The sequence below is a fragment of the Melozone crissalis genome, unplaced genomic scaffold, assembly GCF_028551555.1.
Source record: "Melozone crissalis strain CALT ecotype California unplaced genomic scaffold, PUWL_Pcris_2 ptg000111l_1, whole genome shotgun sequence".
Lineage (NCBI taxonomy): Eukaryota > Metazoa > Chordata > Aves > Passeriformes > Passerellidae > Melozone > Melozone crissalis.
The window spans coordinates 234,723-258,453 of NW_026535888.1; the positions used below are offsets into that span (position 1 = coordinate 234,723).

At 56.1% G+C, this 23,731-nt stretch overlaps 1 protein-coding gene and 1 pseudogene across 1 annotated transcript; one reads left to right on the plus strand and one right to left on the minus strand.

The window, feature by feature from the left end:
- Positions 1-221: 221 nt before the first annotated feature.
- Positions 222-1,968, minus strand: LOC128947940 (calphotin-like). Its single transcript, XM_054292464.1, has 4 exons — positions 1,859-1,968; positions 1,541-1,763; positions 866-1,492; positions 222-362 (listed from the first exon to the last, which is right to left on the minus strand). Exons 1-4 carry the CDS (start codon positions 1,966-1,968, stop codon positions 222-224), a joined length of 1,101 nt encoding a protein of 366 aa, XP_054148439.1.
- A 4,016-nt stretch (positions 1,969-5,984) lies between these two features.
- Positions 5,985-23,731, plus strand: part of LOC128947941 (transcription intermediary factor 1-beta-like) — a 48,937-nt pseudogene continuing 31,190 nt past the window's right edge.

Sequence of the window (23,731 nt, forward strand, 5' to 3'; positions counted from 1 at the left end):
CACACTGACCAGTACCAACCCACACTGACCAGTACCAACCCACACTGACCACACTGACCACACTGACCAGTACCAACCCACACTGACCACACTGGCCACACTGACCACACTGACCCACACTGAGCACACTGAGCACACTGAGCACAGTGCCCTGTTCCTGTCCCCACAGGTGAGAAGCCCCACCAGTGCTCGGTGTGCTGGCGCTCCTTCTCGCTCCGCGATTACCTGCTGAAGCACATGGTGACGCACACGGGCGTGCGCGCCTTCCAGTGCCCCGTGTGCTGCAAGCGCTTCACGCAGAAGAGCTCGCTCAACCTCCGCATGCGCGCGCACCGCCCCGAGCGCCGCCTCGCCCGCCGCGGCTGCGCGCCACGCGCCGCCATCAACAGGCACGTGGGACAGCACGGGACGGCAATGGGGACAGCGATGGGGACAGCAGGGACACCAATGGGGACAGCGATGGGGACAGCGATGGGGACAGCAATGGGGACAGCGATGGGGACAGCAGGGACAGCGATGGGGACAGCGATGGGGACAGCAACGACAGCGATGGGACTGCCACCAGGGACATCGACATTGGGGACAGCAACGGGGACACACTGCGCGCCACTCCAGAGGCACATGGCGGCCGCCGCGCACCCAGGGACAGCAATGGGGACACAAATGGGACTGCCACCAGGGACACCAATGGGGACAGCAATGGGGACAGCAGCAGGGACAGCGGGGACAGCAATGGGACTGGCGCCTGGGACACCGATAGCAGGGACAGCAATGGGGACAGCAGCGGGGACGCCCCGCGCCATGCTCCAGAGGCACGCGGGACACCATGGGACAGCAGCGATGGGGACAGCGATGGGACTGCCACCTGGGACAGCAGGGACATCGATGGCACTGGCACCAGGGACAGCGACAATGGGAACAGCAACGGGGACAGCAGCGGGGACAGTGATGGGACTGGCACCAGGGACACCAATGGCGGGGACAACACTGGGGACACTGATGGGACTGGCACCAGGGACAGCAAGGACAGCAACGGTGACAGCACCGAGGACAGTGATGGGACTGGCACCTGGGACAGCAGGGACACCGATGGCACTGGCACCAGAGACAGTGACAATGGGGACAGCAGTGGGGACAGCGGGGACACCGATGGGACTGCCACCAGGGACACCAACAATGGGGACAGCAACGGGGACAGCAAGGACACCACTGGGACTGCCATCAGGGACAGCAGGGACACTGGGACTGCCACCAGGGCCACCACCTGGGCTGCCACCAGGACTGCCACCAGGGCCACAGTCTGGGCTACCACCAGGGCCACCACTGGGACTGCCACCAGGACCATCACAGGGACTGCCACCACAACTGCCACCAGGGCTGCCACCAGGGCCACCACCGGGGCCACCACCAGGGCCACCATCTGGGCCATCACCAGGACCACCATCTGCGATGCCACTGGGGCCACCACCAGGGCCATCACCGGGACCACCACCTGGGCTGCCACCAGGGCCACCAGCAGGGCCACCACTGGGATCACCACTAGGGCCACCACCAGGGCCACCTGCAGGATCGCCACCAGGGCCACCACTGAGACTGTCACCAGGACAATCGCCCGGGGTGCCACTGGAGCCACCACTCGGACTGCCACCTGGGCTGCCACCAGCGCCACCACCGGGCTGCCACCAGGGCCACCATCAGGACTACCACCAGGACCACCACTGAGACTGCCACCACCTGGGCTGCCACCAGGGCCATCACTGAGACTGCCACCAGAGCCACCACCAGGGCCACCACCTGGGCTGGCGCTGGGGCCATCACTGGGACTGCCACCACCACTGGGACTGCCACCAGGGCAAACAGGGCCACCACCTCCACCAGGGCTGCCACTGGAACTGCCACCAGGGCCATCACCAGGGCCGCCACCTGGGCTGCCACCAGGACTGCCACCAGGACTGCCACCCAGGTCATCACCAGCGCTGCCACCAGGGCCACCACTGCCAGCAGGGCCACTGGGACTGCCACCAGGGCCACCGCTTAGACTGCCACCAGGGCCATTACCACCAACAGGGCCACCACTGGGACTGTCACCAGGGCCACCATTGGGGTCACCAGGGCTGCCACCAGGGCCATCACTGGGACTGTCACCAGGACTGCTACTGGGGCCACCAGGGCCACCACTGCCACCAGGGCCAACATTGGGGCCACCAGCAGGACCACCAGGGCCACCATCTGGGCTACCACTGAGGCCACCACCGGGGCCATCATCAGGGCCACCACCAGGGCCACCACCGGGGCCACCACTGGGGACACCACCAGCAGGAACACCACCAGGGCCACCAGCAGCAGGGCCACCAGCAGCAGGGCCACCAGCAGGGCCACCACCAGCAGGGCCAGCAGCAGAGCCTGGCCCGGGCCCGTGTCCGGCCGTAGTGGGCGCTGGCCCCGCTCCCACAGCAGGGAGGGCCTGGGGGTGAGGGATGGAGCAGGAGCATGAGGGCATCTCCAGGGGCTTCTGCAGGGTGTGGGCACCTGCCTGGAGACAGGAGAAGGGGACGGGGGGACACCCGGGGGGACCAGGCAGGACCATGAGCAGGGACAGATCCCGATGGGACCCTTGGAATGTTCTGGAACTCTGCTGGGCACGGGGATTGGATGGATGGACCATGAGGGTGATGATGTCATTGAGCTGGTGGGATCCCTGGAATGTTCTAGAACAGAGATGGGACAGATGGACCATGAGTGGCCATGGAGATGATTGGATGGATGGACCATGAGTGGCCATGGAGATGATTGGATGGATGGACAATGAGGGTGATGATGTCACTGAGCTGGTGGGACCCCCAGAATGTTCTGGAAGTTCTTTAGACACAGGGATTGGATGGACAGACCACGCTGTGACTGACCATGGAGATGATTGGACAGATGGACCACACTGTGATTGACCATGGAGATGCTCGGATGGACGGACCATGAGGGTGATGATGCCATTGAGCTGGTGGGACCCCCGGAATGTTCTGGAATTCTGCTGGGCACCAGGATTGGATCAATGGACCATGAGTGGCCATGGAGATGATTGGATGGATGGAGCATGAGGGTGATGATGTCATTGAGCTGATGGGACCCCTGGAATGTTCTGGAACTCTGCTGGGCACGGGGATCCAGGGACACCTGAGAGCCCACCCAGGAGCTGGGGAGGGCCAGGATGGACACCTGGGGACACAGGGACCCTCACTGTCCCCACCATGGGATGGACACCTGGGGACACAGGGTCTGTCATTGTCCCCACCATGGGATGGACACCTGGGGACACAGGGTCTGTCACTGTCCCCTCCCCAGGACACAGGGTCTGTCATTGTCCCCACCATGGGACACAGGGTCTGTCATTGTCCCCACCATGGGATGGACACAGGGTCTGTCACTGTCCCCTCCATGGGACACAGGGTCTGTCATTGTCCCCACCATGGGACGGACACAGGGTCTGTCACTGTCCCCACCATGGGGACACAGGGTCTGTCACTGTCCCCACCATGGGATGGACACAGGGTCTGTCATTGTCCCCACCATGGGATGGACACAGGGTCTGTCACTGTCCCCACCTGGGGACACAGGGTCTGTCATTGTCCCCACCATGGGACGGACACCTGGGGACACAGGGTCCCTCCTGTCCCCCGATGGTGACAGTGAACCCGGGGACTCAGGGACACTTTTGGTGCTGTTTTTGCCATTTTTTACATTAAAAGTGACATCACCTGTGGGGTGTCACCTGTGCCGTGCCACCTGTGGGGTGTCACCTGTGGGGTGTCACCTGTGGGGTGTCACCTGTGGTGTCACCTGTGCCGTGTCACCTGTGGGGTGTCGCCTGTCGCCTGTGCCGTGTCACCTGTGGTGTCACCTGTGCCATGTCACCTGTGCTGTGTCACCTGTGGGGTGCCACCTGTGCCGTGTCACCTGTGGGGTGTCACCTGTGCTGTGTCACCTGTGGGGTGTCACCTGTGGTGTCACCTGTGCCGTGTCACCTGTGGGGTGTCACCTGTGCTGTGTCACCTGTGCTGTGTCACCTGTGGTGTCACCTGTGCCATGTCACCTGTGCTGTGTCGCCTGTGCCGTGTCACCTCTGCCGTGTCACCTGTGGTGTCACCTCCGTGGTGTCACCTGTGCCGTGTCACCTGTGGGGTGTCACCTGTGCTGTGTCACCTGTGGTGTCACCTGTGCCGTGTCACCTGTGGGGTGTCACCTGTGCTGTGTCACCTGTGCTGTGTCACCTGTGGTGTCACCTGTGCCGTGTCACCTGTGCCGTGTCACCTGTGCTGTGTCACCTGTGCCGTGTCACCTCTGTGGTGTCACCTGTGGGGTGTCACCTGTGCCGTGTCACCTGTGCCGTGTCACCTCTGTGGTGTCACCTGTGGGGTGTCACCTGTGCTGTGTCACCTATGGGGTGTCACCTGTGGGGTGTCACCTGTGCCGTGTCACCTCTGTGGTGTCACCTGTGGGGTGTCACCTGTGCTGTGTCACCTGTGGTGTCACCTGTGGGGTGTCACCTGTGGGGTGTCGCCTGTGCTGTGTCACCTGTGGTGTCACCTGTGGTGTCACCTGTGCTGTGTCACCTGTGCTGTGTCAGCTGTGGTGTCACCTGTGGTGTCACCTGTGGGGTGTCACCTGTGCTGTGTCACCTGTGGTGTCACCTGTGCCGTGTCACCTGTGCTGTGTCGCCTGTGCCGTGTCACCTCTGCCGTGTCACCTGTGGTGTCACTTGTGCTGTGTCACCTGTGGTGTCACCTGTGGGGTGTCACCTGTGCCGTGTCACCTGTGCCGTGTCACCTGTGGTGTCACCTGTGGGGTGTCACCTGTGGGGTGTCACCTGTGCCGTGTCACCTGTGCTGTGTCACCTGTGGGGTGTCACCTGTGGTGTCACCTGTGGTGTCACCTGTGGTGTCACCTCTGTGGTGTCGCCTGTGCCGTGTCACCTGCTCAGCTCTGTCCCAGCATCTCCCAGTGTTCCCAATAACTCCCAGTGATTCCATTAATCCCCAGTAATTCCCAGTGCTCCCAGTATGTCCCAGTGTCCCCAGTAACCCCCAGTGTCCCCAGTATGTCCCAGTGTTCCCAGTATGACCAAGTGGGACATATTGGGAACACTGGGGGTTACTGGGGATACTGGGACATACTGGGAACACTGGGACATACTGGGGACACTGGGACATACTGGGGACACTTGGACATACTGGGAACACTGGGGGATACTGGGAACACTGGGGGATATACTGGAGAACACTGGGGACACTGGGCGTTACTGGGAACACTGGGAGATATTGGGGGTTACTGGGAACACTGGGGGTTACTGGGGGTAACTCGGAATACTGGGAGCCACTGGGAGATACTGGGAGTTACTGGGGCGGCACATGGGGGTTACTGGGAGCACCGGGAACACTGGGAGTGACTGGGAACACTGAGGGAGACTGGGGGTTACTGGGAGCACTGGGAGATCCTGAAGTGCTCCCAGTAACCCCAGAGACACCATTAATCCCCAGCGACTGCCAGTGCTCCCAGTAACTCCCAGTAATTCCCAGTAAGCCCCAGTCTCTCCCAGTATTCCCTGTCCCTTCCCATTTCTGCTCCCCATTGGTTCGTCCAGCTGTCAATCACATCATCGCCCCCTCCCCCCAACCCCCCACCGCAGCGCGCCAAAGCCGATTGGCCGCTCCGTCCAAGAAGCCCCCGCCTTCCCCAGGCATCTACGCCCGCTGATTGGCTCAGCTCCTCCCGCTCTGCGCGCTGATTGGTCCGTTCGCGTCCACGCGCCGGAGGCCTCCTCCCGCCCTTTCCTTCCCGCCTTCTCCTCTCCCATTGCTCCCGCGCGCTGTCAATCCCCACTAATCTCCGCCCTCCCCCTTCCATTGGTTCTCCACAACGTCAATCATGCGCTGCGGGGCGGCACGGGGGCGGGAGCAGCACGCCGTGCCCATCGTGAGGGGGACGCGGCCGCCATGGCGGCGCCCGAGGTGGCGGCGGCGCTCGGGAGCGGCCCCGGGCCGAGCGGAGCGGAGCTGCCCGAGCCGCTGGGGCTGCTGGAGCTCTGCGGGGCCTGCAGGCAGCGGCTGAGCCCGCAGCGGAAACCGAGACTGCTGCCGTGCCTGCGCTCCGTGTGCCGGGGCTGCATCGGCAGCGAGCCTGGGGACAAGAACGGTGAGGGGATACTGGGGATACTGGGAGCACTAGGGGATACTGAGGGATACTGGGAGATACTGGGAGCACTGGGAACCGAGACTGCTGCCGTGCCTGCACTCCGTGTGCCGGGGCTGCATCGGCAGCCAGCCTGGGGACAAGAACGGTGAGGGGATACTGGGGATACTGGGAGCACTGGGGGATACTGAGGGATACTGGGAGATACTGGGAGCACTGGGAACCGAGACTGCTGCCGTGCCTGCACTCCGTGTGCCGGGGCTGCATCGGCAGCCAGCCTGGGGACAAGAACGGTGAGGGGATACTGGGGATACTGGGAGCACTAGGGGATACTGAGGGATACTGGGAGATACTGGGAGCACTGGGAACCGAGACTGCTGCCGTGCCTGCACTCCGTGTGCCGGGGCTGCATCGGCAGCCAGCCTGGGGACAAGAACGGTGAGGGGATACTGGGAGTCAGTGGGGATACTGGGAGATACTGGGAGCCACTGGGAGATACTGGGGGTTACTGGGACCACTGGGAGCACTGGGAGATACTGGGACCACTGAGGGTTACTGGGAACAGTGGGAGCAGTGGGGGTTACTGGGAGATACTGGGAGTTATGGGAGCACTGGGGGATACTGGGATCACTGGTGATTACTGGGGGTTACTGGGAGATACTGGGAACACTGGGAGATACTGGGGGTTACGGGAAACATATGGAGAGCCTGGGAACACTGGGGATACTGGGAGGTATTGGGGGTGACTGGGAGCACTGGAAGCATTGGGAGCTACTGGGAGATGCTGGCGGATACTGGGAGCACTGGAAGATACTGGGGGTTACTGGGAGACATTGGGGGATACTGGGGGTTACTGGGAACACATGGAGAGCCTGGGAACGCTGGGGGTTACTGGGAACACTCAGGGTCACTGGGAGACACTGGGGGTTACTGGGAACACTCAGGGTCACTGGGAACACTGGGGGTTACTGGGAACACTCAGGGTCACTGGGAGCATTGGGAGAGACTGGGAGACATTGGGGGATACTGGGAGAGCCTGGGAACATTGGGGGTTATTTGGGTTACTGGGAGCACTGGGAGATACTGGGAGAGATTGGGAACACTGGGAGACACTGGGGGTTACTGGGAGATACTGGGGGTTACTGGGAGCTACTGGGAGATTGCCCTGTCCCCTCCTTGGGGACACCAACCCCGCTGTGACATTGTCCCCTCCCTGGGGACAGCGTTTTCCCCTGTCCCTCCCTGAGGTGACCTTGGTGTCCCTGGTGGCAGTGGAGGTGACAGGGAGGTGACAGTGGAGGTGACAAGGAAAGCGACAAGGAGGGGACAAGGACACCATGGGATGACTCTGTCCCCTCTGTGTCCCCTCTGTGTCCCCTATGTGTCCCCTCCCTGTCCCCTGTGTGTCCCCTCCGTGTCCCTCTGTGTCCCCTCTGTGTCCCCTCCCTGTCCCCTGTGTGTCCCCTCTGTGTCCCCTCTGTCTCCCCTCCGTGTCCCTCTGTGTCCCCTCCCTGTCCCCTGTGTGTCCCCTCTGTGTCCCCTCTGTGTCCCCTGTGTGTCCCCTCCCTGTCCCCTCGGTGTCCCCTCCCTGTCCCCTGTGTGTCCCCTCCCTGTCCCTGTGTGTCCCCTGTGTGTCCCGTCCCTGTCCCCTCGGTGTCCCCTCCCTGTCCCCTGTGTGTCCCCTCCCTGTCCCCTGTGTGTCCCCTCCCTGTCCCTGTGTGTCCCCTCCATGTCCTCTCTGTGTCCCCTCAGCGTTCGAGTGCCCCGTGTGCCACCAGCAGTGTCCCCTGGGTGACATCATGGACAACCTGTTCCTGCAGCCCAGCGCCAGCAGCCAGGTACGGCCTCGTTAACACTAATAATTAATTAATGAATTAATTAACGCTAATTAACCCTGGTGGTTAATGAACTGTCCCTCGTCCCCAGAGCTGCACCAGCTGCGAGGACAACGCCAGCGCCACCAGCTTCTGCTTGGAGTGCTTGGAGCCGCTGTGTGCCACCTGCGTGGGGCTCACCTGAGGGTCAGGTACAGCCGGGAGCACCGAGTGCAGCCCCTGCGTGGGTGTCACCTCATTGTCACCTCATTGCCACCTCCCTGAGTCACTGTGTCACCTCCCTGTGTCACTGTGTCACCTGTGTCACACCTGTGTCACACCTGTGTCACACCTGTGTCACTGTGTCACCTGTGTCACCTCCCTGTGTCATACCTATGTCACACCTGTGTCACCTGTGTCACACCTGTGTCACACCTGTGTCACACCTGTGTCACACCTGTGTCACTGTGTCACCTGTGTCACCTCCCTGTGTCACACCTGTGTCACACCTGTGTCACTGTGTCACACCTGTGTCACACCTGTGTCACTGTGTCACCTCCCTGTGTCATACCTGTGTCACACCTGTGTCACGCCTGTGTCACTGTGTCACCCCTGTGTCACTGTGTCACCTGTGTCACACCTGTGTCACACCTGTGTCACTGTGTCACCTGTGTCATACCTGTGTCACCCCTGTGTCACACCTGTGTCACACCTGTGTCACTGTGTCACCTGTGTCACACCTGTGTCACACCTGTGTCACCTGTGTCACACCTGTGTCACCTCCCTGTGTCACACCTGTGTCACTGTGTCACTGTGTCACCTGTGTCACACCTGTGTCACACCTGTGTCACACCTGTGTCACCTGTGTCACCTGTGTCACCTCCCTGTGTCACACCTGTGTCACTGTGTCACTGTGTCACTGTGTCACCTGTGTCACACCTGTGTCACACCTGTGTCACCTCCCTGTGTCACACCTGTGTCACACCTGTGTCACACCTGTGTCACTGTGTCACACCTGTGTCACCTGTGTCACACCTGTGTCACGCCTGTGTCACACCTGTGTCACCTCCCTGTGTCACACCTGTGTCACTGTGTCACCTGTGTCACAATGTGTCACACCTGTGTCACACCTGTGTCACACCTGTGTCACCTCCCTGTGTCACACCTGTGTCACACCTGTGTCACTGTGTCACTGTGTCACCTGTGTCACACCTGTGTCACACCTGTGTCACCTCCCTGTGTCACACCTGTGTCACACCTGTGTCACACCTGTGTCACACCTGTGTCACTGTGTCACCTGTGTCACCTCCCTGTGTCATACCTATGTCACACCTGTGTCACTGTGTCACACCTGTGTCACCTGTGTCACACCTGTGTCACTGTGTCACCTGTGTCACACCTGTGTCACACCTGTGTCTCTGTGTCACCTGTGTCACAATGTGTCACACCTGTGTCACACCTGTGTCACACCTGTGTCACCTCCCTGTGTCACACCTGTGTCACACCTGTGTCACACCTGTGTCACTGTGTCACCTGTGTCACACCTGTGTCACACTTGTGTCACACCTGTGTCACACCTGTGTCACACCTGTGTCACTGTGTCACCTGTGTCACTGTGTCACTGTGTCATACCTGTGTCACCTGTGTCACCTCCCTGTGTCACACCTGTGTCGCTGTGTCGTCCCCTGCCTGTGCCCGTTCCAAGGTGCTGACTGTGTCAGTAGATCCATCTTGATGCCATTCCTGGTGCCACCCCATTCCCATTCCCATTCCCACTGTCCCGTTCCCATTCCCCCATTCCCAATTTTCCAATTTTCCCCGTTGCCATTTTCCTGTTTCCAGTTTCCCCCGTTCTCCCGTTGCCCCATTCCAAATTTCCCCCATTTCCGTTCCTATCCCCCCATTCCCCCATTCCCCCATTCCCATTCCCATCCCCCCATTCCCCCATCCCCCCATTCCCATTCCCCCATTCCCATCCCCCCATTCCCCCATCCCCCCATTCCCATTCCCCCATTCCCATCCCCCCATTCCCATTCCCATTCCCATTCCCCCATTCCCCCATTCCCATTCCCCCATTCCCCCATTCCCATCCCCCCATTCCCATTCCCCCATCCCCCCATTCCCATTCCCCCATTCCCATTCCCCCATTCCCCCATTCCCATTCCCCCATTCCCCCATTCCCATCCCCCCATTCCCATTCCCATTCCCCCATCCCCCCATTCCCATTCCCCCATTCCCCCATTCCCCCATTCCCATTCCCCCATTCCCCCATTCCCATCCCCCCATTCCCATTCCCATTCCCCCATCCCCCCATTCCCATTCCCCCATTCCCATTCCCCCATTCCCCCATTCCCCCATTCCCATCCCCCCATTCCCATTCCCATTCCCCCATCCCCCCATTCCCATCCCCCCATTCCCATTCCCCCATTCCCATTCCCCCATTCCCCCATTCCCATTCCCATCCCCCCATCCCCCCATTCCCCCATTCCCATTCCCCCACTCCCATCCCCGCATTCCCCAATTCCCCCATTCCCATTCCCCCATTCCCCCATTCCCATTCCCATTCCCCCATTCCCATTCCCCCATTCCCCCATTCCCCATTCCCATCCCCCCATCCCCCCATTCCCATCCCCATTCCCATTCCCCCATTCCCATCCCCATTCCCATTCCCCCATTCCCATCCCCATTCCCATTCCCCCATTCCCATTCCCATCCCCATTCCCATTCCCCCGTTCCCTTTCCCCCATTCCCATCCCCATTCCCATTCCCATCCCCATTTCCCCATTCCCATCCCCATTCCCCCATTCCCCCATTCCCATTCCCCCATTCCCATTCTCCCATCCCCATTCCCATTCCCATCCCCATTCCCATTCCCCCATTCCCATTCTCATTCCCATTCTGCCATTCCCATTCCCCCATCCCCATCCCCATTCCTCTTTCCATTCCCCCATTCCCATTCCCCCATCCCCATTCCCCCATCCCCATTCCCCCATTCCCCCATTCCCATTCCCCCTTTCCCATTCCCCCATTCCCCCATTCCCCCATCCCCATTCCCCCTTTCCCATTCCCCCATTCCCATTCCCCCATTCCCATTCCCCCATCCCCATCCCCATTCCCATTCCCCCATTCCTATCTCCATTCCCGTTCCCATTCCCCCATTCCCTTTCCCCCATTCCCATTCCCAATCCCATTCCCCTCCCCCATTCCCATTCCCAATCCCCCATTCCCAATGGGAATGGGTAAAACTGGGAAATTGGCAGTGGGAGGATGGGAAGTTGGAATGGAAATGGGAATGGGAAAATGGGACAATGGAAATGGGAAAACACAGGAATGGGATTGGGAACATGGGAACAGCGGAACAGGGGAACATGGGAATGGGATTGGGAAAATGGGAAATGCAATGGGAATGGGGATGGGGATGAGGGAATGGGGATGGGGAATGGGGGAATGGGGGAATGGGAATGGGGTATGGGGAAAACTGGGAATAGGACCAAGGGAATTCCCATTCCCCTTCCCATTCCCCCATTCCCAGGTGGAATGGGGAAAGATGGGAAATTGGAAATGGGGGAATGGGGAAAACTGAATGGGGGATGGAAGTGGGAATGGGGAAAGGGGAGAATGGGATTGGGAACATGCGAACAAAGGCAATGAGATTTGGAATATGGGAATTGGAATGGGGGAATGGGATTGGGAAAATGGGATTTGGAATGGGGGAAACTGGGAACATGGAATGGGAGAATGGGAATGGGGGAATCTGGGAACAGGAACGTGGCAATGGGGAAATGGGAATGGGGGAATCTGGGAACAGGAACGTGGCAATGGGGAAATGGGAATATGGGAATGGGGGAATGGGAAAATGGGAGAATTGGGAAAGGGAACATGGGAACAAGGGAATGAGAATGGAGATGGGAAAATGAGAATAGAAACGGAGGAATGGGAATGAGGGAAATTGGCAATGGGAAAATTGGGATGGGAGCAGCAGTGGAGAAAACTTGGAATGGGGGAATGGGGGAAACTGGGAATGGGAACAGGAACATGGAACAGGCGATTGGGAATATGGGAATTGGAATGGGAACATGGCAATGGGGGAATGGGAATGGGGGAAACTGGGAACATGGAATGGGAGATTGGGAATGGGAACGAGAACATGGAAATGGGATTGGGAATATGGGAATTGGAATGGGAACAGGGGAATGGGATTGGGAATATGGGAATTGGAATGGGAACATGGGAATGGGGGAATGGGAATGAGGGAATTGGCAATGGCGGAATGGGAGTGGGAATGGGAATTCCCTTGTTCCTATTCCCAGTTTTCCCCATTCCTCTGTTCCTGTTTCTGTTGCCGTTTTTGTTTCCCTTCCAGTTTCTCCCATTGCCATTCCCCCATTTCCATTCCAACTCTCCCCTTCCCTCTCTCCCCAGGCTCTCCGTCCGTTCCCAAGGATCCCATGGATCCCACAGCTGATCCCAATGATCCCACAGCTGATCCCATGGATCCCAACGATCCCATGGATCCCAATGATCCCATGGATCCCATGGATCCCGTCCCGTCCTGGTGCCGCTCGCACCCCCGGGAGCCGCTGGCGCTGTTCTGCAGCTCCTGCGAGAGCCTGACCTGCGGGGAGTGCCACAGGAGGGAGCACCGCCACCACCCGTGAGTGTTAATTAGCGTTAATTACTGCTAATTAGTTAATTATTGTCATTGCTGCTGGCACTGACCGCACCCGTGAGTGTTAGTTACTGTCATTGCTGTCATTGCTGTAACGGGAGTGCCACAGGAGGGAGCACCAGCGCCACCCGTGAGTGTTAATTAGCGTTAATTACTGCTAGTTAGTTAATTATTGTCATTGCTGTAACCGGGAGTGCCACAGGAGGGAGCACCGGCACCACCCGTGAGTCTAATTAGCGTTAATTAGTATTAATTACTGCTAATTACCATCATTGCTGTCATTGCTGTAACGGAAGTGCCACAGGAGGGAGCACCGCCAGCACCTGTGAGTGTTAATTAGCGTTAATTACTGCTAATTAGTTAATTATTGTCATTGCTGTAACGGGAGTGCCACAGGAGGGAGCACCGGCACCACCCGTGAGTGTTAATTATCGTTAATTACTGCTAATTACCGCTAATTACCGTTGTTGCTGTCATTGCTGTAACGGGAGTGCCACAGGAGGGAGCACCGGCACCACCTGTGAGTCTAATTAGCGTTAATTACTGCTAATTAATGTCATTGCTGCTGGCACTGACCGCACAGGTGAGTGAGGGAGCACCGGCACCACCCGTTAAGTATTGCTGATTACTGCTAATTACTGCTAATTCCTGCAAATTAATTAATTATTGTATTTATTGTAACTGGGAGTGCAGGGAGCACAGGCACCACCAGTGAGTGTTAATTACTGCTAATTCGTGCTAATTACTGTCACTACTATCATTGCTATCATTACTGTAATTGCTGTAACTGGGAGTGCCACCACAGGGGGCCCCAACAGCACCTGTGAGTGTAATTAGTGTTAATTACTGCTAATGAATTAATTACTGTCAGTACTGGAACCGGGAGTGCCACCTGAGAGAACACCAACAGAACCCGTGAGTCTAATTAGTGTTAATTACTGCTAATTAATTAATTGCTGTACCCGGGCGTGCCGCTGGGGGCAGCACTGACACCACCCGTGAGTCTAATTAACGTTAATTACTGCTAATTAATGAAGTACTGTCATTACTGTAACCTGGAGTGCCACCAGAAACAGCATAGACAGCACCTGTGAGTTTAATTAACATTAATTCCTGCTAATTAATTAATTAATTACTGTCATTACTGTAACTGGGAGTGCCACTGGAGGGAGCACCGACAGCACCCGTGAGAAACATTAATTACTGCTAATTATTGTAATTAATTAATGAATGAGGCTGATTAATTACTGAGAAACACCTGGAGTTGGCCTGCAGGTTAATTACTGCTGTTAATTAATTAGTAATTCCATTACTGGTTTTATTATTCAGTTTATTACTGATTCTATGACTGCTTTAATTCCTGATTGCTTAATTAATTTTTAATCAATCTTAATTGAGTTTTGTTGAGGGTTTTGCTGTTTTTAATTGGCCAAACTTGGGAGAATCAATTAGTGCTTTGATTGCTTAGCTGAGCACATCTTTAAGTAGCTTGATTACCTTATTTATTAGCTAATTACTTCATCATTAATAGTGTTAGTGATCAATTAAGAAGCGCTTTTGTTGGGTAAGATCTAATTGAATTATTGTAATTAATGTAATTAAGGATTAAATGACAGAATCTGTTATGGGGCATCTCATTAACTAAACCCCTTAATCCACGGGGCTAATTAGATAATTGAGGCCTAATGAGGATTAATTAGTGCATTAATGGGTAATGAGCTAATAAACTTCATTTCGCTTCTCCCTCCCACTTTTTCCTCCCTTTTTCTGCTCCCTTTTCCCATTTTTCATTTTCCCATTTTCCCTTTCCCCCTTTTTTATTTTCCTTTTTTTTCCTATTTTCCTTTTCCTTTTTTCCTGTTCTTCCTTTCCTTTTTTTTCTTTTCCCCTTTTTCATTTTCCCCTCCTTTCCCCCGTTTTTCCTTTTCCCCGTTTTTCCTTTTCCCCATTTTTCCTTTCCCCCTTTTTAATTTTCCCCATTTTCCCTTTTCCCCCTTTTCCTTTTTTTCCATTTTTCCTTTTCTCCTTTTCTCCTTTTTCCTTATTTCCCTTTTTAATTTTCTCCAATTTTCCCTTTTCCCCCCTTTATCTTTTTCCTCATTTTTCCTTTTCCCCTTTTTCCTTTTCCTTTTTCCTATTTTTCCTTTCCCCTTTTTCTTTTCCCTACCTTTTCTCCCTTTTATTTTCCCATTTTTCCTTTTCCCTTTTTTTCCTTTTCTCCCTTTTTATTTTCCCATTTCCCCTTTTTCCTTTTTCCTTTTTTCCTTTTCCTTTTTTTCTTATTGTTCCTTTTCCCCTTTTTCCTTTTCCCCTTTTTCATTTTCCCCTCCTTTCCCCCTTTTTCCTTTTCCCTTTTTCCCCTTTTTTCTTTTCCTTTTTTTTCCTATTTTTCATTTTTCCCCTTTTTCCTTTTCCCCTTTTTAATTTCTCCCCTTTTTCCTTTCCCCACCTTTTCTCCCTTTTTATTTTCCCATTTTTCCTTTCCCCCTCTTTTCCTTTCTCCATTTTCCTTTTTTCCTTTTTTTCCTTTTCCCTCTTTTCATTTTCCCTTTTTTCCTTTCCTCACCTTTTCTCCCTTTTTATTTTCCCATTTTTCCTTTTCTCATTTCCCTTTCCCCCTTTTTTTCCTATTTTTCCTTTTCCCTTATTTAATTTCCCCCTTTTTCCTTTCCCCCCTTTTTCTTTTCCCCATTTTCCTTTTTAATTTCCTCCCCTTTTTCTCCTCCCTTTCTGTCCCTTTTCCCTCCCCCTTTTCCTGCTTTTTCCCCCTCTTTCCCCCTCCCCTTTTTCCCTTTTCCCTTCCCTTTTCCCTCATTTTCTCCTCCATTTTTCCTCATTTTTCTACATTCACCCCCACTTCCCCCCATTTTCTCACCACTTTTTTCCTATTTCCCCCATTTTCCCCATTTCCCCCAATTTATTTTCCCCCATTTTCCCATTTCGCCTTTTCCTTTCTGTTTTCCCTCATTTTCCCAATTTATCCCCATTTCCCCCAATTTCCCCCATTTTCTCCCCAATTTTCCCCCATTTTTTCCTATTTCCCCCATTTCCCCCCAATTTTTCCCATTTCTCCCCCATTTCCCCCATTTCCTCCCCCTTTTCCTTCCATTTTCCCCATTTTTCCCCCATTTCCCCCATGTTTTTCCCATACTTTTCCTCCGTTTCCCCCCATTTCCCCCATTTCCCCTAATTTTCCTGTTTTCCCCTATTTCCCCCATTTCTCCCCCATTTTCCCCCAATTTTCCCTCATTTTCCCCATTTTCCCCCATTTCCCCCGATATTTCCCACATTTTTCAAATTTCCCCATTTCCCCCATTTACCCCCCATTTCTCCCCAATTTTCTCATTTCCCCCACATTTCTCCCCATTTCCCCCCATTTTCCCACCATTTCCCCCCATTTTTCCCCATTTCCCCCCTTTTCCCCCCATTTTTCCCCATTTCCCCCCCATTTCCCCCATTTTTCCGCCACACTTTTCCTCTTACTTTTCCTCTGTTTTCCCCCATTTTCCCCCATGTTTTCCCCCATTTTCCCCTATTCACCCCATGCTTTCCCCCCATTTTCCCCACATTTTTCCCATTTTTTCCCATTTCTCCCCCATTTCCTCCCCCTTTTCCCTCCATTTTCCCCAATTTTCCCCCATTTCCCCCATGTTTTGCCCATACTTTTCCTCCGTTTCCCCCCATTTTCCCCAACTTTCCCCTATTTTCCCCTATTTTCCCCCATTTCTCCCCCATTTCTCCATCTTTCCCATTTCCCCCCATGTCCCCCCATTTTCCCCCATTTCCCCCATTTTCCCCACTTCCCCCCATTTCCCCCCCTATATTTCCCCCATTTTTCGAATTTCCCCATTTTCCCCCCATTTACCCCCATTTTTCCCCAATTTTCCCACTTTTCCTATTTCCCCCACATTTCTCCCGATTTCCCCCATTTTTCCCCCACATTTTCCCCCCCTTTTCCCTCCATTTTCCCCATTTCCCCCCATTTTCCCACCACACTTTTCCTCTTACTTTTCCTCTGTTTTCCCCCATTTCCCCCATGTTTTCCCCATACTTTTCCCCGTATTTCCCCCTTATTTTTCCCTGTTTCCCCCCAATTTTTCCCCATGTTTTCCCTCATTTTTCCCCATTTCCCCCCATTTCCCCAATTTTCCCCTATTTTCCCCCCATTTTCCCCTATTTTCCTCCCATTTTCCCCTATTTTCCGCCCATTTTCCCCATGTTTTCCCCATTTTCCCCAATTTTCCCCATTTCTCCCCCATTTTCCCATCTTTCCCATTTTCCCCAATTTCTCCCATTTCCCCCCATTTCTCCCCCTATATTTCCCCCCATTTCCCTCCATTTCCCCCATGTTTTCCCCATACTTTCCCCCTATATTCCCCCATTTTCCCCCCAATTTTTCCCCATGGTTCCCCATACTTTTCCCCCCATTTCCCCATTTTCCCCACATTTCCCCATTTCCCCCCATTTTCCCCATTTCCCCCCATTTCCCCAATTTTCCCCTATATTTTCCTCCATTTCCCCCCACATTTTCCCACCATTTTCCCCCATTTTTCCAATGTTTTCCCCTATATTTTCCCCTATTTTTTCCCAATTTTCCCCATTTCCCCCCAATTTTCCCCATTTTTTCCCATTTCCCCCATGTTTTCCCCATACTTTTCCCAATTTTCCCCCATTTCTCCATTTTTCCCATTTCTTCCCCATTTCCCCCATTTTCCACATTTCTCCCCTTCCCCTCCATTTTCCCCCATATTTTCCCCATTTTTTCCCCAATTTTCCCCCATTTCCCCCATGCTGTTTTCCCATTTTTCCCCCATTTCTCCCCCATTTTTCCCCATTTTTTCCCAATTTTCCCCCATTACCCCCCATTTTCCCCCATTTCCCAAATTTTCCCCTATATTTTCCTCCATTTCCCCCCACATTTTCCCACCATTTCCCCCCCGTTTTTCCCCATTTTTTCCGAATTTTCCTCTATTTTTCCCCATTCCCCCCCAGCTCCCAGCCCGTGGCCGAGGCCGTTCTCCGGCAGCGCTCGGTGCTGTCGGCGCTGCTGCAGCGCCTGGCGGAGAAACACGGCGAGGTGCAGCGCTGCAGCACGGTCAGTGTCACCTGAGTGTCCCCAAATGTCACCTGTGTGTCACCTCCCTGTCACTGTGTCCCTGACAAACACAGCGAGGTGCAGCGCTGCGGCACGGTCAGTGTCACCTGAGTGTCCCCAAATGTCACCTGTGTGTCACCTCCCTGTCACTGTGTCCCTGACAAACACGGCGAGGTGCAGCGCTGCAGCACGGTCAGTGTCACCTGAGTGTCCCCAAATGTCACCTGTGTGTCACCTCCCTGTCACTGTGTCCCTGACAAACACGGCGAGGTGCAGCGCTGCGGCACGGTCAGTGTCACCTGAGTGTCCCCAAATGTCACCTGTGTGTCACCTCCCTGTCACTGTGTCCCTGACAAACACGGCGAGGTGCAGCGCTGCAGCACGGTCAGTGTCACCTGAGTGTCCCCAAATGTCACCTGTGTGTCACCTCCCTGTCACTGTGTCCCTGACAAACACGGCGAGGTGCAGCGCTGCAGCACGGTCAGTGTCACCTGAGTGTCCCCAAATGTCACCTGTGTGTCACCTCCCTGTCACTGTGTCACCTGTGTGTCACTGAGTGTCACTGTGTCCCTGACAAACACGGCGAGGTGCAGCGCTGCGGCACGGTCAGTGTCACCTGAGTGTCCCCAAATGTCACCTGTGTGTCACCTCCCTGTCACTGTGTCCCTGACAAACACGGCGAGGTGCAGCGCTGCAGCACGGTCAGTGTCACCTGAGTGTCCCCAAATGTCACCTGTGTGTCACTGAGTGTCGCTGTGTCCCTGACAAACACGGCGAGGTGCAGCGCTGCAGCACGGTCAGTGTCACCTGAGTGTCCCCAAATGTCACCTGTGTGTCACTGTGTCACTGTGTGTCACTGAGTGTCACTGTGTCCCTGACAAACACAGCGAGGTGCAGCGCTGCGGCACGGTCAGTGTCACCTGAGTGTCCCCAAATGTCACCTGTGTGTCACCTCCCTGTCACTGTGTCCCTGACAAACACAGCGAGGTGCAGCGCTGCAGCACGGTCAGTGTCACCTGAGTGTCCCCAAATGTCACCTGTGTGTCACCTCCCTGTCACTGTGTCCCTGACAAACACGGCGAGGTGCAGCGCTGCAGCACGGTCAGTGTCACCTGAGTGTCCCCAAATGTCACCTGTGTGTCACTGTGTGTCACTGTGTCCCTGACAAACACGGCGAGGTGCAGCGCTGCGGCACGGTCAGTGTCACCTGAGTGTCCCCAAATGTCACCTGTGTGTCACCTCCCTGTCACTGTGTCCCTGACAAACACGGCGAGGTGCAGCGCTGCAGCACGGTCAGTGTCACCTGAGTGTCCCCAAATGTCACCTGTGTGTCACCTCCCTGTCACTGTGTCCCTGACAAACACGGCGAGGTGCAGCGCTGCGGCACGGTCAGTGTCACCTGAGTGTCCCCAAATGTCACCTGTGTGTCACCTCCCTGTCACTGTGTCCCTGACAAACACGGCGAGGTGCAGCGCTGCGGCACGGTCAGTGTCACCTGAGTGTCCCCAAATGTCACCTGTGTGTCACCTCCCTGTCACTGTGTCCCTGACAAACACGGCGAGGTGCAGCGCTGCAGCACGGTCAGTGTCACCTGAGTGTCCCCAAATGTCACCTGTGTGTCACCTCCCTGTCACTGTGTCCCTGACAAACACGGCGAGGTGCAGCGCTGCGGCACGGTCAGTGTCACCTGAGTGTCCCCAAATGTCACCTGTGTGTCACCTCCCTGTCACTGTGTCCCTGACAAACACGGCGAGGTGCAGCGCTGCGGCACGGTCAGTGTCACCTGAGTGTCCCCAAATGTCACCTGTGTGTCACCTCCCTGTCACTGTGTCCCTGACAAACACGGCGAGGTGCAGCGCTGCGGCACGGTCAGTGTCACCTGAGTGTCCCCAAATGTCACCTGTGTGTCACCTCCCTGTCACTGTGTCCCTGACAAACACGGCGAGGTGCAGCGCTGCGGCACGGTCAGTGTCACCGGAGTGTCCCCAAATGTCACCTGTGTGTCACCTCCCTGTCACTGTGTCCCTGACAAACACGGCGAGGTGCAGCGCTGCAGCACGGTCAGTGTCACCTGAGTGTCCCCAAATGTCACCTGTGTGTCACTGTGTGTCACTGTGTCCCTGACAAACACGGCGAGGTGCAGCGCTGCGGCACGGTCAGTGTCACCTGAGTGTCCCCAAATGTCACCTGTGTGTCACCTCCCTGTCACTGTGTCCCTGACAAACACGGCGAGGTGCAGCGCTGCGGCACGGTCAGTGTCACCTGAGTGTCCCCAAATGTCACCTGTGTGTCACCTCCCTGTCACTGTGTCCCTGACAAACACAGCGAGGTGCAGCGCTGCGGCACGGTCAGTGTCACCTGAGTGTCCCCAAATGTCACCTGTGTGTCACCTCCCTGTCACTGTGTCCCTGACAAACACGGCGAGGTGCAGCGCTGCAGCACGGTCAGTGTCACCTGAGTGTCCCCAAATGTCACCTGTGTGTCACTGTGTGTCACTGTGTCCCTGACAAACACGGCGAGGTGCAGCGCTGCAGCACGGTCAGTGTCACCTGAGTGTCCCCAAATGTCACCTGTGTGTCACTGTGTGTCACTGTGTCCCTGACAAACACGGCGAGGTGCAGCGCTGCAGCACGGTCAGTGTCACCTGAGTGTCCCCAAATGTCACCTGTGTGTCACCTCCCTGTCACTGTGTCCCTGACAAACACGGCAAGGTGCAGCGCTGCAGCACGGTCAGTGTCACCTGAGTGTCCCCAAATGTCACCTGTGTGTCACCTCCCTGTCACTGTGTCACCTGTGTGTCACCTCCCTGTCACTGTGTCCCTGACAAACACGGCGAGGTGCAGCGCTGCGGCACGGTCAGTGTCACCTGAGTGTCCCCAAATGTCACCTGTGTGTCACCTCCCTGTCACTGTGTCCCTGACAAACACGGCGAGGTGCAGCGCTGCAGCACGGTCAGTGTCACCTGAGTGTCCCCAAATGTCACCTGTGTGTCACCTCCCTGTCGCTGTGTCCCTGACAAACACGGCGAGGTGCAGCGCTGCAGCACGGTCAGTGTCACCTGAGTGTCCCCAAATGTCACCTGTGTGTCACTGTGTCACTGTGTGTCACTGAGTGTCACTGTGTCCCTGACAAACACAGCGAGGTGCAGCGCTGCGGCACGGTCAGTGTCACCTGAGTGTCCCCAAATGTCACCTGTGTGTCACCTCCCTGTCACTGTGTCCCTGACAAACACAGCGAGGTGCAGCGCTGCAGCACGGTCAGTGTCACCTGAGTGTCCCCAAATGTCACCTGTGTGTCACCTCCCTGTCACTGTGTCCCTGACAAACACGGCGAGGTGCAGCGCTGCGGCACGGTCAGTGTCACCTGAGTGTCCCCAAATGTCACCTGTGTGTCACCTCCCTGTCACTGTGTCCCTGACAAACACGGCGAGGTGCAGCGCTGCAGCACGGTCAGTGTCACCTGAGTGTCCCCAAATGTCACCTGTGTGTCACCTCCCTGTCGCTGTGTCCCTGACAAACACGGCGAGGTGCAGCGCTGCAGCACGGTCAGTGTCACCTGAGTGTCCCCAAATGTCACCTGTGTGTCACTGTGTCACTGTGTGTCACTGAGTGTCACTGTGTCCCTGACAAACACAGCGAGGTGCAGCGCTGCGGCACGGTCAGTGTCACCTGAGTGTCCCCAAATGTCACCTGTGTGTCACCTCCCTGTCACTGTGTCCCTGACAAACACAGCGAGGTGCAGCGCTGCAGCACGGTCAGTGTCACCTGAGTGTCCCCAAATGTCACCTGTGTGTCACTGTGTCACTGTGTGTCACTGAGTGTCACTGTGTCCCTGACAAACACAGCGAGGTGCAGCGCTGCGGCACGGTCAGTGTCACCTGAGTGTCCCCAAATGTCACCTGTGTGTCACCTCCCTGTCACTGTGTCCCTGACAAACACAGCGAGGTGCAGCGCTGCAGCACGGTCAGTGTCACCTGAGTGTCCCCAAATGTCACCTGTGTGTCACCTCCCTGTCACTGTGTCCCTGACAAACACGGCGAGGTGCAGCGCTGCGGCACGGTCAGTGTCACCTGAGTGTCCCCAAATGTCACCTGTGTGTCACCTCCCTGTCACTGTGTCCCTGACAAACACGGCGAGGTGCAGCGCTGCAGCACGGTCAGTGTCACCTGAGTGTCCCCAAATGTCACCTGTGTGTCACTGAGTGTCGCTGTGTCCCTGACAAACACGGCGAGGTGCAGCGCTGCAGCACGGTCAGTGTCACCTGAGTGTCCCCAAATGTCACCTGTGTGTCACTGTGTCACTGTGTGTCACTGAGTGTCACTGTGTCCCTGACAAACACAGCGAGGTGCAGCGCTGCGGCACGGTCAGTGTCACCTGAGTGTCCCCAAATGTCACCTGTGTGTCACCTCCCTGTCACTGTGTCCCTGACAAACACGGCGAGGTGCAGCGCTGCAGCACGGTCAGTGTCACCTGAGTGTCCCCAAATGTCACCTGTGTGTCACCTCCCTGTCACTGTGTCCCTGACAAACACGGCGAGGTGCAGCGCTGCGGCACGGTCAGTGTCACCTGAGTGTCCCCAAATGTCACCTGTGTGTCACCTCCCTGTCACTGTGTCCCTGACAAACACGGCGAGGTGCAGCGCTGCGGCACGGTCAGTGTCACCTGAGTGTCCCCAAATGTCACCTGTGTGTCACCTCCCTGTCACTGTGTCCCTGACAAACACGGCGAGGTGCAGCGCTGCGGCACGGTCAGTGTCACCTGAGTGTCCCCAAATGTCACCTGTGTGTCACCTCCCTGTCACTGTGTCCCTGACAAACACGGCGAGGTGCAGCGCTGCGGCACGGTCAGTGTCACCGGAGTGTCCCCAAATGTCACCTGTGTGTCACCTCCCTGTCACTGTGTCCCTGACAAACACGGCGAGGTGCAGCGCTGCAGCACGGTCAGTGTCACCTGAGTGTCCCCAAATGTCACCTGTGTGTCACTGTGTGTCACTGTGTCCCTGACAAACACGGCGAGGTGCAGCGCTGCGGCACGGTCAGTGTCACCTGAGTGTCCCCAAATGTCACCTGTGTGTCACCTCCCTGTCACTGTGTCCCTGACAAACACGGCGAGGTGCAGCGCTGCGGCACGGTCAGTGTCACCTGAGTGTCCCCAAATGTCACCTGTGTGTCACCTCCCTGTCACTGTGTCCCTGACAAACACAGCGAGGTGCAGCGCTGCGGCACGGTCAGTGTCACCTGAGTGTCCCCAAATGTCACCTGTGTGTCACCTCCCTGTCACTGTGTCCCTGACAAACACGGCGAGGTGCAGCGCTGCAGCACGGTCAGTGTCACCTGAGTGTCCCCAAATGTCACCTGTGTGTCACTGTGTGTCACTGTGTCCCTGACAAACACGGCGAGGTGCAGCGCTGCAGCACGGTCAGTGTCACCTGAGTGTCCCCAAATGTCACCTGTGTGTCACTGTGTGTCACTGTGTCCCTGACAAACACGGCGAGGTGCAGCGCTGCAGCACGGTCAGTGTCACCTGAGTGTCCCCAAATGTCACCTGTGTGTCACCTCCCTGTCACTGTGTCCCTGACAAACACGGCGAGGTGCAGCGCTGCAGCACGGTCAGTGTCACCTGAGTGTCCCCAAATGTCACCTGTGTGTCACCTCCCTGTCACTGTGTCACCTGTGTGTCACCTCCCTGTCACTGTGTCCCTGACAAACACGGCGAGGTGCAGCGCTGCGGCACGGTCAGTGTCACCTGAGTGTCCCCAAATGTCACCTGTGTGTCACCTCCCTGTCACTGTGTCCCTGACAAACACGGCGAGGTGCAGCGCTGCAGCACGGTCAGTGTCACCTGAGTGTCCCCAAATGTCACCTGTGTGTCACCTCCCTGTCGCTGTGTCCCTGACAAACACGGCGAGGTGCAGCGCTGCAGCACGGTCAGTGTCACCTGAGTGTCCCCAAATGTCACCTGTGTGTCACTGTGT

What these genes read in the sequence shown, in the direction of transcription:
- LOC128947940 (XM_054292464.1), bottom strand. Translation starts at nt 1,968, where the DNA reads ATGACCTGGGTGGCAGTCCTGGTGGCAGTCCTGGTGGCAGCCCAGGTG. An exon ending in TGGCCCTGGTGGTGGCCCTA is followed by an intron (nt 1,493 to 1,540) that starts GTGGTGATCCCA and finishes GTGGCAGCCCAG; the next exon opens with GTGGTGGTCCCGGTGATGGC. An exon ending in CGATGTCCCTGCTGTCCCAG is followed by an intron (nt 363 to 865) that starts GTGGCAGTCCCA and finishes CGTGGCGCGCAG; the next exon opens with CCGCGGCGGGCGAGGCGGCG.